This window comes from Zosterops lateralis, assembly GCF_965231275.1.
Source record: "Zosterops lateralis genome assembly, chromosome: Z".
Taxonomy (NCBI): domain Eukaryota; kingdom Metazoa; phylum Chordata; class Aves; order Passeriformes; family Zosteropidae; genus Zosterops; species Zosterops lateralis.
In genome coordinates, this window is record NC_139800.1 from 224,808 (window position 1) to 247,763 (window position 22,956).

Below are 22,956 nucleotides of genomic sequence, written 5' to 3' on the forward strand. Positions count from 1 at the left end.
TAAGCATTTATCCGACTGCACATGCCTTAATGAAACATTCTGGAGTTTTGATTATCTAAATGGTTCTCCCAGCACTCTCATAATTTTGATGAGAACTGAGAGATGGGAGGATTCCAGTTTGCTTAATGCCTTAATCTATATTGCAGCCTTTCTAATTAAAGCAAACCTATTACTATTATAAAAAAACAAAAACCACAAAACAAAACAAAACCGAACAGAAAAAACCCTGAAAAAAAAAAAAAAACAAAAAAACCCAAAAAAAACCAAAAAAAAAAACCAAAAAAAAAAACAAAAAAAAAAAAAAAAAAAAAAAAAAAAAACCAACAAACAAACCCAAACCACAAACAACCTGCCCCAAGACATTCTGAAATCCTGGATTATTAGTGACTAAACAAGAAACTGTAACTTTCTTTTTGAAACTATCACTCAGAATCATTAATTCCAAGTAAGAACTACTTCATCTTTATTTAAAATTCTTTTAGCTGGAACTTTGAAAACACTGATTTTTCAAGGGTCTTCTCCAAGTCTATGGGAAGTGATACCTGTTAAGCTTTGTGTTGTTGATCTTTACTGAAAAGAAACTTCCCTGACTTTGCCATAAGCTTTGATCTCTCTAGAAATGTTTCTAATATAATTTTGTGGCTAAAAGTGATGCTTTCACAGGATTGAGCAAGGCAAGGACTGGCTTGGGGAGAGACTACCAAGAGGTCTTCCCCTCCAGCTCTTAACCTCACTATCAGCAAAAGGCTTTCCCATATTAATTTTGGAATCAAAGATAACAAAGAGGGCTTTAAAAGTTACTGGGCTTAATGGCACTGAAGCTGCTGAGAAACACAGGAGAGACTGGTGACAAAAGGCACAACAGTACCCCCCGAGTAATTCTGTTTTCAGGCAGGTGCTCTATTGAAGTTAAAAACTTACTGCTTTTTGTTGATGACAGGAATCCTAGACTTCATGAAAACGTACAGACAGCAGCTAATTATGTTGCCACTTCCTTTGCTTTAAATCTGTCTTTTTCCTCTAGCTGAAGTGAAATCAAAATTAAAGACTCTGTTCCTGTTTTATCTGATGAAAATGGGTGATTATATAAAAGCCTGAATTCCATACCCAAGGAACACACAGATCTCTAACCCCAGCACAAAACTCAGTCTTGAAACAGGCAAACTCCAGAGGGAGGCCAGCCCAAAAATGCCATCCAAACTCCCAATCTTTTCTAGATTCTGTGTTCCTATCAGTCACATAATGCAAAAATACTTAGGTGTTCTTAAAAGAACCAGACTCTGCCCCATGCTTCATCCCTCTACCGAGAGGATGTTGCCTTTTCTAGCAGCTGGTTCATCAGAAAGAAGTATTTAGGGTTTTGTCAGCTTGAATAGATTCAACTCAGGATTCCTCTCCTCCACTGACTAAAAATCTTGTTCTTGGATGGGGAAAAATGAGAGTTGAAGAGGGAATTCAGACTCAGAATGACATTAACTCCCGAGTGTCAGGTATAACTGAAGCCAGAACTCTAAGTGTTCTGACTCTGAACTGAGGGTAAAGAATGCTTCAAATACACTTACTTAGATTTCATGGACATGTACCAAATGAAAAGAAAAAGGCTTACTAAAAATATGCACCTTTATTCAAATGAGGTTATCTCTGAACTCCAAGTATCAATTTACATCAGTGAGAAACAAACATGAAACTGTCAGCTGTTTGAATTTAAAATTAAAAACCAAACCACTAGACATTTTTTGGTGTTACAGCAATTGATCCATTGAGAAAGGTCAGATTTTCTTCCCACAAAAGTTACAAACCAGAGCAGTTAATTTACAAACCAGAAACCATGTCATTTACAAACCGTAATGTGCATTTGACTTGTGAAAGATTCAGGGGTGACCATGCGTTTAATAAACCTCCACCAGTACAATCTTGTTATCTGTCATTGCCATATATTTGCACTTATCATCCACAATTCAAATATAACTTATTCTCCCTAATATTGTCCAACCACATTCCAAGGTCTTTTACTCCTAGCTGTGAAATCTTACTGGGTAACAATCAAACATACTGTCACTGTTGAAAGAAATCTAACAGGAGGTTACATTGACTGAAAAATATTCTTAAAATCGCAGTTTGTTGCTATCACTTCAAGAACAGGACAAAACTTGAGCTGGGCAGTTGGGAATGTTCTTTTGATCCAGTGAGTTATGGAAGCTCCAAGGAGAGACAACTGTGAACTGAATGATGAAGCAGTTACCTGATGTTCCATGTTAGACCTTCTGTTCCCTACCACAGAAGTTTTCTCATTGCACGTGGGAGAGACGTGTCTGATCCAGCAGCCTCCTCCTGAAGAGCAAACTGTAGGCTTCACGTTTCCCTCTAGACATCACCCCAAACCTGCTCTTATTTCTAACCAGACAAACAGGAGTATGGGCTGCTCCAGCTTTAAATCAAAGGAATGGGTGGGTAAATTCACAGTAACAAAAATCCAGGCTCATTCCAATTGACACATCAGAACTGCTCCTCATTCTGCCAGATATTTATCAAAATACTTTCTGCATAAGGGGTTTTGCAAAGCCTGCTGTGAGAGGAGTTCTGTTTGGATGTTGCACTGATGCAAGAAGGTCTAAAACCGAAACACCATTGAAAAATTTCAGAACCGTTTAAGAAAATATATTGTTTCATTACAAGAGTCAGGGTTGTAATAGCTTAGACTCAAGGCACCTAAAAATATTTGCTGGTGTTGAAAGAACCAAAGAGATAAATTCCAATGTCTTATTCTACTTTATCCAAAAAGATTTTTATTCATTGATTAGCCTGAGGCAGTAGTCTCTCTCATTAGTATAGCAAAATCTGCTCAAATTTAGAAATGAGTCTATACAGCTATACCACATGGAGTATCCTCCATACTGCAGATGTGTTAATTGGTGTGTAGCCAGTGTCATTTTCTTAGTATAGCACAGACATTCACTTTTTGGTCACTGTATTTGAAGTAACAAAATACATTGCATAGATTTGTAATTTCTCCAAACTGACAGGCACAATACTGAAGTGTTCTTCATTACAGTGAATTTTGGCAGCATGTGTTGCACTCCAAGGGAGCAGACTGTAGAAATGCAATAGGAGTAGTCATATTACAGATCATTCTTGCAGATTCAGACAAACAAATTAACAGTTCTAAGTGAAATATCCTGATGTATTTGTGTATTTTACAGAATTTAGGAAACCACAGAAATATTTATTCTAATTCTACATACAACTTAAGGACAAAATTACCACAGATATGTAAACAAGGCATAATTAATTAATTTCACATTCCTAAGTTGGGCCCTCTGTTTGCTTTTTTTCCTGAAGCAAATGTTCACTTGATAAGTAGTATCAAAATCACATGTTCAGTCTTATGCTTTTGAAATCCAAGCAGGAATTGACACAAAATACTGATTCTACAGATTAACAAACATGTCCAAAGCAAGTTTCTGAAGAAATGGGTTAACACTCAATACCTGCAGATTACAATACTCACCATGTCAAGATTTAAATTAAAGGATCTGTACTTGATACGTGAAAAGACACTAGACAGCTTTAGAAAAGTAGAGACAAGTTCACATACTAAACATATCCTTGATACAATAAGACTGGAAGATGGATAAAGCAATCATCTTTGCTGGAAAAGTTCCACAAATCTCCCAAAAAAATTACAGACTTGAAACTATGAAAAAAGAAATCAGCCTCACAATGTACTTGAAGAAGTTGCTTTATCACATTTTTTCTTACTGCCCAAGATCAAACCACAAAACAAGGTGAGAAGTCTTTCTTTGCATGTTCTGTATAATTTTTTATATCGGGTATCAAGAGTCAGGGTCTTAAAGGCCTGTCTTTGTGTCCACATATTAAAAAGTGTTTAAGTAAGAATTAATGAAAATATTCTTATACTGTCAAATCCAAGTGGTAAACAAAACATTTACAATAATTTTTTACAAAAAAAAAAAAAAAAAAAAAAAAAAAAAAAAAAAAAAATCACCAAACCTCACAGAAGAACGGTTCTTTGAGGTTTGGGATTTTTTACCTACTTCTCTTTTATTTTAACTGCTATGTCAGGACACTTAGTAGCAAGTCTTCTGCACAAATCATCCATCTGCATTTCACACTCTGAACAAACACCAAGCCTGGGTGTTTCAACTCCTCCTCTGCACTCTTAACAACAGCAGAGGAATGGGGAGTTTGCCTTTCAGTATTTATGAAAAAGTCAGCTGAAAACACAGACCTAGAGACCTAGATAGGGCGCACAGTCTTCCCCCATCCAGCATTTGCTTTCTGGTTTTAGCATGAACACTTGAAATGAGAACTCATTTTATTTAACAAAATTCAATAATTTATAATATTGAAGTATCTCCAACACTAAAATTTCCCTCATTTACAGAAGTGTAGAATTTTCTGTGTATACAGACTGCTGTTATGTACACACAAGTGGAATACGTCATCAAAAGAACTTCTTGGCTGCTGCTTCTTGTTGGCTCCTGAAAGAAAAGGCAGAAAAGAATTCTTCAAGTCTTTTATTATCTTCCACTTGAAACTAGCTAACTGCTTTAAATTTTCATTTATTTTAGGATTAGAAGGTTCCATTCCTTATCAATAGAGACTTAGAGAAAATGTAAGTCATATCACGAAAACAGAATATAATTTTTTTCTATTCACAAAGACATAGGTAGCATCACTTAATTCCAATTTTGCAGCAGACACATAAGGAAAAAAACAAACAAACAAACAAACAACCCCACATTCTGGACACAAGCCAGAAACAATGAAAGAACAAAAAAGCTGACTTTTAAAATCCTCTTGAACATTTTCTGAAGCTTCTCAGTAGCTGATTTACCTAAATATCATCTTAGAAAAGGAAACCCATGCAACTAAGCAGGGAAAGAGTTGACTTTAAATGGGATTTCCTTTTCCTTCTGGCGCAAATCATTAATTTTCTTAGTGGACACAGACATTGCAGATCAACCACATCCAGGAATCACAAGTGCATCACAAAGAAGTGGAGGGAGACCAGCTCCTTGTTTGTCTTGGAAATCATTGTTCCAGTTGATGGCAAAAAGACTACCAAGCATGGAGGTTGTCCTTTTCATCAATGCAAATAGAATTCCAATATTATGACATCAGAAGGAGGGGGAAGAGAACAGAAAGACCATCCCGATTTGCTTAGATTTAAAAAAAGACACAACAGTCAGGTCAAGCTCCCACTTGATACACGGTAGATGAGTGGGGGTAAAATAAACCAAACATCTTTATGATAATTCAGCATTTCCAGTGGGTTCTTAAACAGAGGTAAATTTTACATTCTTAGAGGTTTTGAAGACCTGGCCAGTTTAAACCTCAAATGACTCTGTCTGAATTCAGTGTGGACCCCATCTGGAGCAGAAGATTGAATGGAGACCTCCCAAGGTCTCTTCCAATTTGAATGATTGCTTGTTTTAACAAGATTAACACAATGATACCATTCCAATGGCATCAGTCAGCAGTTCCAAAACTGTCTTGCCCTGCTGTCTTTAAATCACACAAGACTTACCTATACATGACATAACCAATGAATAACACAGTTTGCACTGCCACAAATATGAAGAAATGCATTGTAGATAAGCAGGATGGAAACGGTGGCAACTCTGGACACTTCTGTTTCTCACCGGATGGCTAAAAACCAAGAAAAAGGCAAACGACATCCCATCAAAAGACTTACAAAACAGGGGCTTTGCAATGTGATGTAAAAAACAGAACATAAGCAGAAAATGGAGAGAAATGACAGTACTCTGAAAAATAATATTACTCCTCATCTCACTCTCCCCTCCCACTTTAACATTTCTCAGACAAATTGCCTGATGTTAAATTGAGGGTTATATGGGAAAGAATAGATAAATACAGTAAATTAATCAAGAACCTTCTACAGATCATAAGCTAATTCAACTTAATTGCTACCTAGGCTAGCCTAAGGTACTCTTGAATGTGAACAGAGTCATTTTTTGCATTAAGAAGCCTGAAGCAGAGCCTGCCTGAGTTTCCCCTGATTAAAGCTCTCCCTGTGTGCAGAAGCACCACAGAATCTCCCCTCTGTACAGAGCTGTTAAGTAGGGGGACAAACACAAAAAAAAAAAAAAAAAAAAAAAAAAAAAAAAAGCACCCAGAAAACCTAATTGCCTGACCTTGTTTCCACAGGAAATTAGACTAAAAATCGTGCTCTTTGTGCAAAACTTCTCATCAAGACCCAGATCATGCAGTTAGGTCAAGGCAGCATAGTTTTAGCGAAGCAGCTTAATGAAGGATTAATTGCTCCCTAAATTGCATGCTGGCTCATCCTAGCTTTTCACTAACAGCCAAAGAAAGCTGTGTTACACTCATGCTTTACACTCCCAGCACATAAATTACCATGTTGCGTTGTACTAAATGTTCTATGTCCCTCTTTACTACGTGAAGGTGTTCTTTGATGTCATTGAAGTGCTGAGTCGTTTCATAGACTCCTGCAGAGCCAGGGTGTTGAGCCCCACTGATGGATCTCAGAGCATCAGTCACAGAACTTCTGAAACAAGACCAGTAACAAACCAGCTTTCAACACACACCAGCTTTTGTACAAACAGTGGTTATTCTGGACAGCTTTCAGTTCATTAGAATTAGGCAGAAATACACAGTTGCACGAAAAGGCAGCAAATTTCAAGAATACCTCTCAAGAAATAATCTTTTAGTCAAACTATGATTTTTAACAGTAGTTAATTGTGCAGACAGTTGCCATTTGTAGAGTGCCCCATCTCTCAGTCACACTGAGAATGAGAACTAACAAATATTCTGTTGCCAGACATCTGCTTTGCCTGCCTGCCTGCCTGATGAGGGCCATAGAACAACAGCTCTGTCTGAGGTGCCTGCCAAGGCTTTAGGATCAGTAGAGTTTAATGCAATCTTTGAAGAAATCCAAAAGCTCTCTGAAAAATAAATAAATAAATAAATAAATAAATAAATAGATAAAAGCAGTCATGTAAGAAATAAAAATAAGGAAGAGGCTTTAGGGATAAGAAAAGATTTAGATACATCCTTGTTTTGTGATTACCGTTTATATGAGGTACTCAATTCCCATATGCATTGTCATAATACTTAATATTGTCTTATTGTGGATTCATTTTGCTTCTACAACAAATGAAATTAAATCCAGAAAAAGTTAAGTTTTCATAACTAATTTGGTTTGAGGTAAACTAGTCAATGAGAGAAAAAAGCCTTAATCTCTAATCAATATGTTTATATAATTTTCCCCTACTGTGCTGTTTCTTTTGAGTTGCAAAGAGGATTATTCCACAGCTAAAATATTTATCATGTGAATGATAATCTCTTCATTATTAACAGAATAGACAATCAAAATGTATGCCTTTGGATTTTTTTTTAAATTTACTTAAAACTTTCCATTTGGTTCAGATGGGAGCGTATTTCAATGCTTTCATGGAGCACTCCTAACTCTCTGTAGAGTGGTCAGCAATTTTTCATTTACCTGGACTTGCAGTTAGTGTTATAATAATGTATTTTAGAAGGAAATTTCTCACTGGAAAGTTTTATTTTAAATAACTCATCATACCCACTGTCTAATAACCACTGACAGTAATTCTGTCATTCCACATACCCCAGAGTGTTACAAAACAAGTGGGACACTCACTTGGTTCTTCTCCCTCCTAACAGAACCATCTCTACATACTGAACAGAAATCTGCCCACCCACCTTCCCCCAGACTGATCCAGTCTTTGTTAAAAGCAAAATAATTTCCCTTAATAGACACGGGCTGTATCAAATTGAATTTATATTGACTTTTGCATTAATAACACCCTGCTGACAGTTTCTATTGTAAGAACATGCAAGATTCTTCTGTAATCAGGTGATTAAGAAATGCACAATCTTGCCAAGAAAATTACTAGGCCCCTAAGTCCTTTTCCTGCGGGATGACAAGCGATGCCCCAAGGGGCTGTTTATTTCTCTCTCTAAATAAAGCATTTTTTTAATCTAAGAAAAGTATTAGGATGATGTTACGCAAACTCCAGGCTGGTAAGTAGTCACTAAAAGGGCAGACTGCCAATGTTAACAAGAAAATCTAATTTGCTTGCAAGGTATAAAGATTTGTCAAGAATATTAACATAAAAGCCTCTGTGGAAGAACAAGTGCAAAAATGGAAGCACTCTAATCTTCATTCGACAAAAAAGCTGACCTACTTAGATAAATCACAAGAGCTGCCCTTAAACTAATACAGGGGGAAAAAAAGCACAACTGAAGGAATTGTTTTCCTGTTTTTTTTTTAAATACAAGGTAAGGAATGTTTTAGCTGCTACAAATGAAGGACTAAACCAGCTTAAAACCATTCCTGATTAAGACAGCAACAGCAAAACATCTTAAAAGAAGTACTGAGACATCCCAATCAAACACAAGCATCTTCACAGATCTATTTCAGCAGTATAGCACCTTCAAGATAAGGGATATATTTCACTGTTTTTAATGTGGCTGAACTTACCTGTTGAAGTGGATTTTATGATAAAAAAGAGACAAATTAGGGTGCTTAGCAATCCTTGGGGCACAAACTGATTTTATTACAGAAATTCAATATATGCAGGGAGTCTTCACTAAGGAACTGACACAAACATCAAGTTTGTCAATATTATCCCACTGAAATAATACACACAATTTGAATCATCAAATTCAAAACACTGCCATACTATTTGGAAGGTAAATACCTTATTTCTTTTACTTGTCTAATGACCTCTTCTTGGGTTTTCACAACTGTCTCTATCTCTTGCTGGGAAACCTGGTAGGGACGGGGGAAGAAAAAAGATCAACATATCTTGGAAAAAACAAATGGATCCCACTGCTGAAATCAGGCTGGGCTCTGAATCACAATGGGTTTTATTTACCTGTCCTTGCTGACCTGGAAACCCAGCTCCTCTTTTGGCAATCTCCTCTGTGACTGCAGAGACATATTTCCTCTGCTCATCCAGAATCATATCCAGTTGCCTGTTAAGCTGTTTGATTTCCAGATGAATTCGATTCTGCCCCTCAAATATTTGCCTCAGTTCACGATCACTCACAGTTTCAAAAACATCATCTGCTGCTAAGAAAAAAGCACAAGGGGTTCTTACGCATGTGCACGTTCACAAGTTGCATTGGATCATTCTTCTTCTCCCTTAACATGGCCACATCCATCTACCTTCTCCTACAACTTCACCATCCCAAAGTCCAAAAGACTCTGGCAAAGGGATTATTTCTTATCAAAGAAAGGCTGAGCTGTATCTCAAAAATGCGGCTCAAAATAACGTATTAGGACCTTTAGAACAGTCATAACTTATCACTGTGCAATAAAGATGACAACCTGAAATTTCACATCTGGATGCCCAAAGTACATTCCTAGTGTATTTGCAGTCACATACAGCTATTAAAATCCACGGAAGTAACAAATGGCTTCCACAATATTTTCAACTAATCAGGTTCTTGTCTCCCCATCATTAGCCAAGCATTAAAAATCTTTTCCATGGTAAGCATATGTTCCAAGATATGCACTAGCCCACCTTTAAAAAAGTTTTCTATGAATGTGCATAGAACAGACCAAAAAGATGTCCTCTAAGTAATGAAAAAAGGCCATGCTTTCTAAATCACCACTTTACAGAGGGATGCACGACCTTCTCTCCCTTCTGTTGTTCATAATTCCCACCACGTTTCCAATCATTCCTTTTGTTCTTAATCCAGGCACCACCTGAATAACTTTAGAAACAGGAAACATACTCCAGTGAAGATTTTATAATAATGTAAGTAACATCAGTGGGAGCTTAGCAAGACCAGCCAGAGTATCCCTAATTCTGAACATCCTGGAAAACAAATATTTTCCTGGACAACTGAAAAACAGCTCAAATAACTTGCCTGGCTGTCCTTGCACATCAGGATGTTCCCTTTGAAATTCTTCCTTCTTCTTATCCAATTCTTGCTGAAAGTGTTCAAACTCTTCTTGATACTTCTCTTTATCTTTCTGAGGGATTTCTGCATCTGGTGTTGGCTTTAAAACATTATTGGAGGGAAGGGCTCGTGTGAGATTTTTCTCATGTTCTCCTCCACTCTTAACATAACTGAGTCTGCAGCAAGGCTGTTCAGATCTCAGATGTGAACACAAAATTACTGCAGCACATTCATACATTTAGCTGAAGTGAAAAACTCCAAATTCACATGGGAGATCAAACAGAAATTTTTCCCAACAGAAAATTAAAACAAGTTTTACAAGGATAAAGCTGTTTAGCAGTACAGCACCATTCTAGAAGTAGGTAAAGTTGAAAGTGAGAACAGACATTTGCCCACTTCCAAAAGAAAATGTACTTTGTAGTACTGCATAGTTTGATTTAGCATCACAAGTTTTGTTGCTTCAGTGTTGCTTCCAGAATTCTGGTCTTGAGAATATTAATGACAATATAACTGAAACATTACAATACTAGTATAACTTTTGTAAACCAGATAACAGCACAGCTACATGCCAAAATTGTCAAACAGGACTGCAACGTGTGACTTAAGAGGAAATACCATAATCTGTTGCTGCATATAAAATAATTAACATGCACAATAAAATATTTTACCAATAATGCATAAAAATGCTTACTGCTTCCTTCCCAGGCTCAGTCAGCTGGAAGGTCAGAAATGACAGCACATCATGGTCATCTGTATTCAACAAACAAAACAAAACCACCTTACAAATGTCTGTAATTTCCAAGCCAATCTTCCACTTGCAAAGGATCTTAAAAAAACCATCATCCTCCCAATAGTTTGTGGAGTGGGGAATAAGACTATAAAGGGGCTTGGTCAGGAAAAACCAAAAATTCTTTAGCTGGAGTCAGGAAAAGGCCAAAGCATGTCAGTAATTTGGGACTGCAAGAGGGTTAATTACATCATCATGGTCCAAAATTGGTATGATGGCTCAACACAGGTAGTAAAAGAACCCAACCACCCAACCAACCTCTCCTGCAAGGCCTTGCAAGTCCCCACAGCACTTGCTGTAATTTTTCACATTTCCCACCTGCAAGTCCCCCAGTGGCTGCAGATATTCCAAAGTACCCTTGTGATGGCAACACCATATCTTCCACTTTGGCACAAAATTCATAGTCCTCTTTATCCGGAGTAAAGCCATTATTAATTAATACCTAAAAGGACAAACACTTAGGATTTTCATCACATTTGTGTTAAGTGTTTTGTCAGTTTGCAGTAATGCTCACAAAATACAACTTATTTTGTAACTCAGCAGCTCATACCAGAAACCAAAAACTATTTCTTTTCTGAAAGAGACATTTTACATAAGCATTCTATTTGCAAGAGTCCACATTCTAAGAAGATTCTGGGCAACTGATCTACACCAGTCATCCCCTGCAGTTCTGATTCAAAGTTTAGCGAGAGTCTGCCAGTCTGCAAATGCACCCCCTGAGAAAGAGAGAACTGCTAAGTTTAACAGCAACATCTGGGACAGAGGAGCTCCTAGAGGAGGCATCAGGGCCCAGGTGAAAACAGAGCAGCCTTGGAGGCTGAAATTTAACTTTCATTCAAGAGTGACAGGCAGCTTTTCCCATTACAACACAGTACAAGGTCCGCCCTCTTCTAGGTGCAGTCATGTTTACTTTTAGAGAAACTTCTACTACAAAATGATAGCTTTGCACTTTATGGCTGCTACATATGAATATATGAACAGCACATTTCCAGAAGGAATCAGAAGCCAACAAGCACGCACTGTAGCTTTCACAACCTAGCACCACATGAGTATTTTTCTCTCTTTATCTAGAAGGAATTCACAATCAGCTGGATAGTATTTAAGAAGTCTTAAAGACATCCTTATACCAGTGGGTTTTAATATAGGTTTTCAGAGTTGCAACAAGACTAAAGTCTCACATTTAAGAAGCTGAGAAAGACAAGTAATTCTGTTGTTTCAAACTTACAGTCAGTGTTTTTTGGTAGTAAGTGATCTTGACTCGAACAGGATAGGGCTTGTTCCGAAAGTCCCTCTGACAAGATGCCAGTGCTTGCGTGGATCCATCACTGTGCAAAAAGAGAACATCAATAAAACCCTGTGTTATGATTAATCAGCTGGGCCAAAAGTGTCTAATTCTCACTAAGCAACCTCATCCCAGTTTTTCAATATGCAAACTTTTCCAAGGCTGTTCTGTAATTGCACTAATCTTTCTGCAGAGATCTCCAATACTGCACTCTGTACACAGGACACAATGCAGAGGGAATGTAGCAATGGAGAAATCTGTTTTCTAAGATACATTCTAGGATATAATTTTCAGATATATTCCTGCGCCTGGGAACCTAGATGGAAATAAGCTGTAGAGACTGTACCAACTGAGCTAGACATCACTCCTCTCCAAAATCGAAAAAGGTATCCATTGTGCTGTTGATAAACAATCAGAAATCAAAATTAATCCAACTAATTTTAGTAATAGCAATTAGTTTTCAGGTAGTCACTTCTGCCAGTTATTAGCTGTGCATGGAGGTTCCTCATAAGCAAAAGTCTGTATAGTGCCTACATTTATCTGAGTTCATCCATCCCAAAGGGCATATGCCACTTAAATATCCATCAGTTGCCAATCTCTCTGCTGTTACTGCCAAAGCAGTGTTTTAACAAATACAAATCATCAAACGTAAAGGAAAAAGCAAAGTTTCATATGAAAGAAGCCTTTACAATGCTTCTCAAAGGCTTTCATGGAATATTTCATCATTCAAAAGCAAGCATTCAGCAATAACACTGAAAATAAACTTACTTCTGATGGTCATACAGCAGCTTTCCATTGTTGCCTACAACAATCACTCCCGGATTGTTTTTCTAGGGAAAGAAATGGCACACAAATGGATTAGTTTAATTTGAAAGGAAATATCAGAAACATCTCAGACAGCCTTCTACTAAATCAGTCTAAAATGCCTAAAAGCAAGCCAAAGTTGTGCGGGGAAAGCAAAAGCACCAAAGCAGTCCTACAATGTATTGTTTAAGTTTCAGGATCATTCTGGACTGGAAAACTGAGAATTGAAAACACTAATTGTCATCCTCATCTGCTACAAAATCTTTGCTGCTGAGCTACTCAAGGCAGATATCTTCCATGAAAAAGAGCATCTCTGAAGACACACATAGAAATTGGTGTTTCCCATATAAGGGAAACTTGACTGTTTTGTTTTATTTTATTCCCTTTGAAGTGAAAGACGGGAAGAGTAGGAAAACAACATCCTAGTTTTTTTCCTCAGCAGGCAGGAAATTAATTTGTTATCTTTGCTACGAGAGTTTCCTTCCAACCAACCTTTCCATCATTGTCAAACGAATCAAAGAAAATTCCAACACCGTTCCATTTATCAGCTGCCCCAAAAACAGGGCCTTCCAAGCCTTGCTCTTCTGTAAACCAGACTGCCTATGAAGAAAGCAAAAAGTCATAAGTCAAGATTCACTTTTAAAGCACATCTATTTTTCTCAGTTAGATCAAACTGCTCCTACCAATCCATCAGCACCGATGCGACCTCTTCCTGTAACTCGAAAGGTCACTTCCACTTCCCAATATTCAAATATTGATTTGTTTTTTGTCCACACTGAGCCTTTCTGGCTTTTCAAGGAGGTCGTTATACGGATCTGATCTGCACTTGGGATGGCATCTAGAAAGGAAACAAGATGTTCTAACTTTCTGTTCAGCAGTGTAAAAGAACAACAGGCATACATTCAGAGACAGATTCATTTGCTTGCATTAAATAACATTTGTTTTAGGTATTATTTTCTTGAGAAAGCAGGGCAAACCCCCTCATCTAGAGACAGTTTCCCTCATGTCACTTGCAGCATAATGTCAAGTAAAAAGATTACATTTAAGAATTAAGCAGTAGCAACTAAATTAAAGTCTGACAAAACCCAAAACCACAGCAGAAGTTATTGCAGAGAAACTATGCGAAGGTAGAACTGTAAGTGTCAACACCTTTCACAAAGGGGGACACTCAGGAAAGGCAACAAGCTTTCGGAACCATTAATCCAGAGCGCACAGAAACCGTACAAACGTTGTTCAACCAAGTCCTATTTGCCAAGGCACACTCTGCATTTCGAGCTTTGGAACCCAACAGTTTTTCTGGCAGCGCGGCCCGGGCCGACCCGGAGCGCGGCCGCAGTGACACATCAGCACTTCCCGACAGCGCCACGAGTCCCTGCCCGGGGCCCGCACCAGGGGATCGCGGGTGCCTGCGGGAGCTCGGGGGGCTCCGGGCACTCTCCCGCCACCGCAGGATCTCCTCTGCCCCTCCGGTGCCACGTGGAGTCCGAGGGCACGGAGGGCACCCACTGCCAGCCTCGCCCGCGGCTTCTCCCCGAGACCCGGCGTCCCCGACCGGACACTGCTGCCTCCTTCTCAGGACCGCCACCGGCCCGGCCCCGCCATCCCCGCCCGGCACTTACTGCCCGTGTGCACCCAGAACGGCACCGTGCCGTCCGCCTGCACCAGGTGCGGCCCCTTGAAGCTGTACTTGTACTCGAAGCGCCGATGCGGCGCAGCCGCCGCGCCCTCCGTGGCCTGTGCCCCGGAGAGCGCCGGGCGGCCGAGGGCGAGCAGGAGCACCAGCGGGGCGAGCGGCGCCGCCATCTTGGCCAAGCTGCGCGGCGATGCACAGGGCCAGCGGGGCGGCCTCTGATTGGACGAGCGCGGGGGCGGGCGCGCGCGGGGCGGGGAGAGAGGCCGGGCCGGGCTGAGGGCGGGGTCGGGCCGGGCAGGGGGCGGGAACCGGCTGAGGGCGGGGCGGGGCGGGGACCGGGCCGGGCCGGGCCGGGCTGGGGGCGGGCGGGGCCGGGCTGAGGGCGGGAACCGGGCTGAGGGCGGGGCGGGGACCGGGCCGGGCTGGGGGCGGGCGGGGCCGGGCTGAGGGCGGGCGGGGACCGGGCCGCCGGGCACGGTGGGAGCGGGGCCCCCATCCCGGTCCCTTCCGGTGAATTGCCGAGGTGCCTCGGCCCCGAGGGGCCCCGCGCTTGTGAGCTGGTGTGCCGGTCCGCCGCATTCGTGCGGCCTCCCGGGCAGCTGCGAGCGGCTAACAGTGAACAGCCTGTCTGAAAGAGAAAGAATCTGTTCTTTCCCCTTAATATTACTTTCTTAGCAAAGACCGCACTGCTCTTTTCAGTTAATTTGCAGGGTAGTCGGAAGTCCCGCAGAAAAATCCACACTGTTTCTCTGAACGTGCGAGGCCAGCCCTCCGCAGAGGTGAGCAAAACAAACCTCAGGTGACAGACGCGCCCGGCCGCGGGCGGCCCCGGGCAGGTGACAGTGGTGACAGCTGGGGAGAGCCCCGGCACTGACACGGCGAGAAACACGGCGAGAAACACGGCTGCCAGTCCGTGTGCAGCGTCACAGGGCAGGGGCAGGGCTTGTCTCGGGGTTAAATCAAGCCCTGAACCAGCAGTTAAGAGCGTCCTTTTTCATTCTCTCCGTTTTCATTTAGCAGCCTGTCTACAGCCTTATTGGAAAAGAAAATAATTATCAGGAGTGGGATGGGGTTTTTTTCAGTTTCTTTACGTCTTTGGGTTTTGTTCTACATTTTTCATACCCGTTTGATTCTGACATCCTTTCTTTAATCTGTGAATATGAGCAATCTAAGACTCAGTAGGTTCAGAGCCTGCTAAAGAAGAGGATGATCTTGGAGGCATTCAGGAGAGACTAAGTTCTTTTTCTAAAATCGCACACATTTTCTTCAGCATGGGTGAAAGTAAACCCTTACATTCTCACTTCTTTTTCAGCTACACAAACGAGTAAACAAATGTATGACCAGATGAGACTTGGCAAGCAAAATGTTTCTGAGACAAATTTTAGAATTTCAATATATAAATATATTGAATATTCTTGATCAGTTAACACTTTCTATAAAAAGAAGTGCTTGATGTTTTGCTTTGTATAGTGCCTTTCATCTAACAATACTCTAAACCATCCCTGATTTATGAATCTGTTTTGCATATTTAGAGCATATATGTGGGAGATGTGAAGGGAATTGGTAGAGTCTTCTTGACAGCTTTCTAGACACACAAAACTCAGTTGTTTTTCTCTCCTATAAAGATCTAGAAAGTAATTTTTGAGTTCAAATTCTGGAATTACTTAAGGAGGATAAAATGGTGTGTGCATCAAAGATCCAAACAGAGCAGCATGAGACCCTGTCCTGTCTCTATCCTACATTTGGCAGTAACCTCAGAATTTATGCCAGTAAAATACCAGAACCACGCAGAAGGAGACTAGAAATCCAAAAGCACAAGCCTTGAAATGATTCCCTCTTACCCACTCACCCACACAGGTGAAAGGAGGCTGAAATTTTGCCACTTAGAGGCATTGGCATAGACACTGTCTTAGCAATTGTGCGTGGAGGATTTGTAAAACCTCCTTTGAAAATGGAAATGCCTTTAAAAGTCTTCTTCCCAGGCATGGAAAGCTGCCCTCCAATCTGCTGTGACATGCAGGAAAACATCCAGAGACCCCCAGAATTATAGATACTAGGAGTTTAGACTCTTCAAGTTAAGTCTCTTTGAATTGTTTTGCCACATGAGCTCACTAGAGGAAACAAAGAATGTTTCCTATTTGTAAGAACTTTCTTGAATTCTGTCCTGAAAATTACATTTGAATTCAAACCCAGTAACAGGGAAATGAAGGCTCAGCAAAGAAAACAGAAAATTGCCCACTGGCCTGAAACTTGGATTGACAGGGACTGAGAGCACTGGCGGGATGATAATCTGTATAATCATAATTCTGTACAATCACAGAAAGTTAAATACCTTCATTGCCTCAAATTCTGCCTGGAAATAGGTGGTATAATTTCTCTGTCGTTATTCTTATTAAAATGCCATGATATTTTCCAAAGATCTCATCAGGGAAGTCAAGACCCCTCTGAACACACATTAACTCTAAATCTCTCCTTCATCTTCCAGAGCTCTGAGCATTTGGACACATTAACAAGCCCACACCAGAAAGGGATGAGGAGGAGAAAAACGGAAAAAGAAAAATGAGGCTTCGGTGAGTGAACTCTCCTAAAAAGCACGGGGAGAACCGCTGCTTATGCTAATTAACTTTTGAGGTATCTTGTGTTGAACTTGAGGATTTTGAGCAGGAATGCAGGTGGCTGTATCTGTCTGTATCCAGAGGACCTGTCTGGTCTCTTCCCATCTCAGTGATCAGTTCATGATTTTTATAAATATCCCTGAAAGCAAGCCTTTGCACACAGGCAGAATTATTTCCTGTGTCACAATAGATAAGAATGCTGAAACAGACTGGGATTTTTGCACTGGCTGTGCTTGAATATATGTGCAGTTAATGAAATGCTGTGTGGAAGTCAGAGAGGATTTTAGCTTTGGTTTTTCCTGAGACCATGCTTAGCTTTTGAGCCTTAGCACAGCTTTATGAAGCCACTCGAAGCCAAAGACTCACTGTCCTTGAGTTGCCACTGGAAACAATTGATAGGAAAAGCACTGGGCATCTTTAAGAGTATTACGTTTTCTCATTGTGTCTGTTTATCAAATCAGTGAAGGGAAGGTGGACTTTTAGAAGTTTTAAGCCGTATTTCAACAATCCAACCCCATTTCATCTCTATTCCAAGACATCTAGAAGTAACAATTTTTCTTTTTAGAATAATAAAACTATTAAGGTTGGGAAAGGCCTCTAAAATCATGAATCCAGCCTTTAAAAAAACCTATTTTTTGACAGAGAAATTTATTTAAATGTACCACGATTTAAAAAACACAATTAATATATCGAGCCCCGTTTTTCTTCATCTCCCTGTCACAGCCTTGAGAATTTTCCCTTGCTCCTCCTCCTAGGCCAGCAATCTGTGTATGAAGTGTATTATTGAATTTCAATTACACTGTTAATTACAGAAGACAAGTGGTTACTGAATCTTGCACCATAATTAATCAACCTGATATTTACTTACTCCGTTGTTCACACTGGATTAAGCTGGGTTTGGACAAGCAGGGCAAGGAAAGTGAGTGACAGGAGCATTATCATGGCACACTGCCTCCCATTGGGAAAGTTCATCTTCCTTCTGAAAGAGACGCCTTCAGGGATCATGGAATTTGAATTCCCTGCGAATTTAGTGTCATCTTAGCTTGACCAGCTCTGGAAGAACATATTAACCTCCTCTTGTGATTTTCAGAAAACCTTTCTAATTTAGCAAGTAATTAAGGGTCACATGTAGGATAAAGAGCTAGATAAGCTTGGATTACGCACAGGAAGCTTTGTTTCCAAGGCAACCCGAGCAGAGGGGGTGTTATTGCTGAGGTCAGGCACTTAATGAACTGGGAATGGTTACTGGCTGCAAAATGTATTCGAACTGGGCAAGGCGAACTAACAACTGAATTACCATTTAATGATTTGATGAGAGAAAACAAATGCCTACAGAGCTACTTATCACGGCAAATAGTGAAGGCAAAGCTTTCAGGCGGTGGCACCGTTCTGCTAAGTGAGGTCAGGAGAAGTCCAAAACAATGACGCTTGACAAGCCCGAAATACTTCAGTCAGCACTGATGGATTTCGTGACTTCCCAGTGTGAAGGTGTCGCTGTTTGCGTCAGCTGCCGTTGCTGACACACTCACCCTGTGCTGGGTGTTCTTTTCCTCCCGAGGTTAGTCCTGCCCGGAGGTTGCTGCCTGTGGAATCACCCTGGGGGATTTAGCACGCTGAAAAGCAAGACAGCTCTTCCAAGAGCTCAGGACGCAATACACTCCTGGGACTTTGGACTCTGGGAATTAATCCCACGGGAGATTTGACAGGGCAAATCTCACACACAAATACCATGGACATGGATAAAATAGCCAAACAGCTCATCTGTAGCAAAATAGATGGATTTAGTAAAACTCGTTAATATTTTCAAAATGGATTCTCGCATTGTTTTGTTCTGTATGACTTAGGAACAGTTGGGAATGAGATTACTGTGCTTGAAGGATATTAAAGAGTACAGAAAGTGGAGATGACCCATTAAATATCTGCCGCTTTCTCAGTTCACTTGGGCCATAGGTCTGTGAGAGAAAGAATTGCACAGGCATTTTGCAAAACTTTCCTTAAAACAAACAGGCGTTCTCTGTTTTTTGGGACAATCAGAGGATATTCTGTAACAGCTGGGGTGTTCTTGTGGCAGGAATACAGGCACCTCTAGCTTTGTGCCATGCTTTTTGGAAATATGTGGAGTTATAACTCAGGACAATTTTAGAGGCCAGCTGATCTCTTTTTCTTCTGTGTAGCCTTGGCATAAAAGCAGGTGGTTTTTACGTTAGGCCACCTGTTTGCACAGGGGAAGTTGAAACGCTCTGCTTTCTCAAACATGAACTGTGGGACTTTCAGTTAAGGGTAAGACTGTACTGAAGGTGAGCTGGCAAAACCTAAGCCCCTCACAATATTCAAAAACAAACCAAGACACAAAAAAGCCACCAACCAAAAAAAAAACTAAACCAAGCTAACAAACAAACATCCAGAAGGGAATTTACTTTCTTTGCCCACAGGTAGCCAGAAAAAAAAAAAAAAAAAAGTGATAGCCTTAAATAAGTTCAAGGTTTGAACAGTGGCAAGGAGAATTTATGCAAAATATTAGGGAATATTTTGCTTTTCTTCCAACTGCCAAATACCTGGCGAGAGGGCCAACAAGGCCAACAAAGCCTCTCTACGCAAGATTTTTGAGGATGCCATCACAGGTTTTTTGGTTGATTTTTTTTTTTTTTTTTTTGAGACATAATTTGATAATTATTCCCGGATCAAGGCTAAATCTTACAAATAATGGATGGGCAATTGATTAATAATGGGCATCATGCCTTCCACAGCCCACTTCATTAAAAAGGCTAGATTTCAAAAGGATGCATCAATTGGGTGGCTAAATCCACTAAAGGAACTGCCAAGAGCTTAACATGCTTGTGAAAATCAAATGCCTTAATCCAAATTTGGCCTGTAGAAGCCTCATGGTGGTAATTACTGTTTTGATAGTGACCAGATAGTGGCCATAAGATGGAATGAAGCTGCACCATCCTCACTTTCCTCTTCAGTGAGAGATGCCCTTCTAACATGTCCTTCTGTGGTGCTGGATGGCTCTTTTTTATTTTGAATTTTATTAAAATGAACAATTGAGCCATTCGTGTTTATCTCAAACAGGGATGAGCTGAACAGATTTAAAACCATCTAAACCTCTTTGAACATTAGGAGTTGTCAAATTTAGAATCTCTTTCATCGAATGACCCAGAAATGAGCCATGAAAACCACGGAACATCCCTGCCTTTGAACTTCGGCTTCGGCCACTTTTCTCTATTTCTGTACGTGAGCAGGAAGGAGTTCTCAGTGGGTTTGGCACCCAAAGGAATAAGTCAGGGGAAGTCCCCTTCAATTGAGTTTTGTTGAGAAGAGCTCTGGAAACACCACGAAGAAACCTGTGGAACTCAGGGGAAAATAGACACACCTACTGACACACCCACACCAAGTCCTTTGCCGTCACCCCTCGTGTTTTTTGCCTTCAAGCGAAATTTGTAAACCTATTAACATTACCCCAAGTGAATTCTTACTGAACTAACATTTCCAGAGTGACCAAAACTGAGGAGAAGCCGTTTTCAGACTATGAGACAAAGCAGCAGGAAGGAGGACAGGGAAAGCCAGGGCAGTTTCACTTCCCAGCCTCTTTTCTGCTCCTTGCTTTCTCCAGCTTTATTGATGCCAGCAACTGATGGATGCGCTGCCATCTGCCACCTCTCCTGCAGGGATAGCTGCCAGATTGCCTCTGAGGTCAAAGATGAGATTTATTTGCTCCTGATGGTAAGAGCCACAGATGAGATGGTCTGAAAATGCACCCAGGTCCCACCAGAAACAAATCAAAATATGCTCTGCTCTAGCAAGCGCAATGCTGATTACAAAGGTGATTTGGGATGTGGCACTCTGGGAGCTTTGCAACCACGGAATTGCTCTCTGCCTCTGCAGGAAGAAGCAGGGTTTCCAGTTTCGCATCTTTCTTGGCTCTTTTATAGCTGGGCGGCTGTGGGCACCCGTTTGGAGGAACTGGTTGTAACTTCGTTCTCTTGGAAGTTTCTTTCTTAGCCGCGAGCAAGAAATCCCTCGTTTTCATGACAACCGAAAGAAAAGCAAGTGACCATGCATTAAAGTGAATAGAATCCAGTTTAGAATGTGAATAGAGCTACAAGTTACCAAGCATAAACACAAACCCAAGGAACCTGATGTTTGTAAACTGACTGGGTTTTCTATTCACAGGAAAAAAAAAAAAAAAAAAAAAAAAAAGTGAGGAAAGGAAGAGCCCTGACACTTTATTGCTCATCTATATAAAGAGATAATAGAAGTGGTCTTAGTGAAAAGTTCATTGTCTTCTCGAGCTGACTGGAGGAGTTGCAGCTCCACTTTCCTCTTTCCGTCCCATAGGAAACTACTTAACTACTTAGCTGATGGATTGTGAAGAATTTCGAGATTGGACTGTTGGTCCTGAGCCTGTGCCAGAGTGTCTGAATCGGTCACCATTGGGCAGCCTCTCCCTGGAGCCCTAAAAGTGTTGCTTACTTGGACAAACACCCTGAAAAAGCATCCTGTGCCCACGTGTGCCTAGATTGGAGATTAAAAAAATCAGAAACGGCAGAGGATTGTGTTTAACACAGGGATTTGCAGTGTCACCTTCAAAAAGCTCACAGAATTATATCTGTGTCTTGCCAGGCAACATCAGCAATACAGCAAGGCCTTTTTGTACTCTTTAGCACTCAGAATACTCTCAGTCTCTGGGAGCTACAAAATTGGTCTTGAAAACCAGGAGTTAGTATCAGCCCACCTACAGAATACATGGAAAATACAGAGTATTTAATATTTTGCAGACCCTTCTTTAGAAAATGCGTTTGGGTATGGCAAAGGCAGGACCTCTGGATCCAGCTGTAGTGACAACAGGGTTAATTTAAACAATAAAAATAATGCCAAGAATACTGGCCAAAGTGTGGGCATTCATTTAGTGCTGGAATTGTCTCTTTCTCTCCCAAAACTCAAACTACTACAGTCATTTCCCTTCTCGGTTTAGTTTCGAACAACAGGAGTTAGTTTAGATTTAGGCTTTTGAGGGTGGTTGGTTTTGGTAGAGTTTTGTGGTGGGTTTTTTTGTTTTGTTAGGGTTTTTTTTGTTTGTTTGTTTTTTTGGTATGTGTGTGTGTGATTTGTTTGTTTGGTTTGTTTTTTGGGTTTTTTTTGGGGGGGTGGTGTTGGGGTTTTTTTTTGGGGGGGGGGTGGTTTTTTGGTTGGTTTTTGATTTTTTTTGTTTTTTGCTAAGCCCTCATTAACTCCACTCACGCTGTCTTACTCTGTTTGCCAGTGCTTAAGTAGTGCTTTTTTAAAAAAGCAACCAATTAGCACCTCATCAGCTTCAATTAGAGGAGACAAAAGCAGTGTAAAGATAACTCAATGAGAGGGGGTGGCACAACATCATGTAATCACTTAAGACAGCAGTGAGCATTCACTGTGCTGGCTCTGCCGGGCCGAGCCTATTCACCTTTTTTTTGCTTCTTTCTGGATGCATTTAAGGTTGGTTTTGGTTGGGGGTTTTTGGGTTTGTTGGTGGTTTTTTTTTCTCCCTTCTGGGAAGCCAGGCCTCCCAGGAGTCTCAGAGTCTGTCATTCAAGGCTACCTGTTTACAGCTCAGCGACCAGAAGGACCTAAACAATCCTATATTGTACGCCCAGTGCTTCCTTAAACTTAGGCCTCCACAAAGGCATGTTTTCAGAAGCTGGGCAGAATAAGTTAAAGGCTGGCTTTATACTCATTAAGTGTTCTGCTTGTACTGTCTTCTAATTACATGGCAGGGCAACAATGTCTTTTTTTTGTCAATGGAGTTCTTTGGAGCAGTTAATTTGGTGCCTATACTAAATGCCCCCAAACATTAATTAGTGTGGAAGGAACCCTAATTTCCTCAGCGGCTTTCCTCTCCATTTACTTCCCTTGTTTT

General features: G+C 40.7%; 1 protein-coding gene and 1 long non-coding RNA gene across 2 annotated transcripts; one reads left to right on the forward strand and one right to left on the reverse strand.

The window, feature by feature from the left end:
- Nucleotides 1-1,602: 1,602 nt before the first annotated feature.
- LOC310922707 (protein ERGIC-53-like) lies at nt 1,603-14,618 on the reverse strand (the record flags this gene model as incomplete). The annotated part of the gene is made up of 13 exons (XM_083883450.1): nt 1,603-4,502; nt 5,552-5,673; nt 6,403-6,553; nt 8,733-8,803; nt 8,910-9,106; nt 9,910-10,042; nt 10,634-10,692; nt 11,048-11,171; nt 11,955-12,054; nt 12,780-12,841; nt 13,308-13,415; nt 13,499-13,653; nt 14,435-14,618. The coding sequence occupies 13 exons, from the start codon at nt 14,616-14,618 to the stop codon at nt 4,466-4,468; spliced, it is 1,503 nt and encodes a 500-aa protein (XP_083739576.1). The 3' UTR covers nt 1,603-4,465.
- A 315-nt stretch (nt 14,619-14,933) lies between these two features.
- On the forward strand, nt 14,934-22,212 carry LOC310922719. The gene is made up of 4 exons (XR_014592479.1): nt 14,934-15,227; nt 15,761-15,813; nt 16,934-17,018; nt 21,402-22,212. It is a non-coding gene; the product is annotated as an uncharacterized lncRNA (long non-coding RNA).
- The last annotated feature ends 744 nt before the right edge of the window (nt 22,213-22,956 follow it).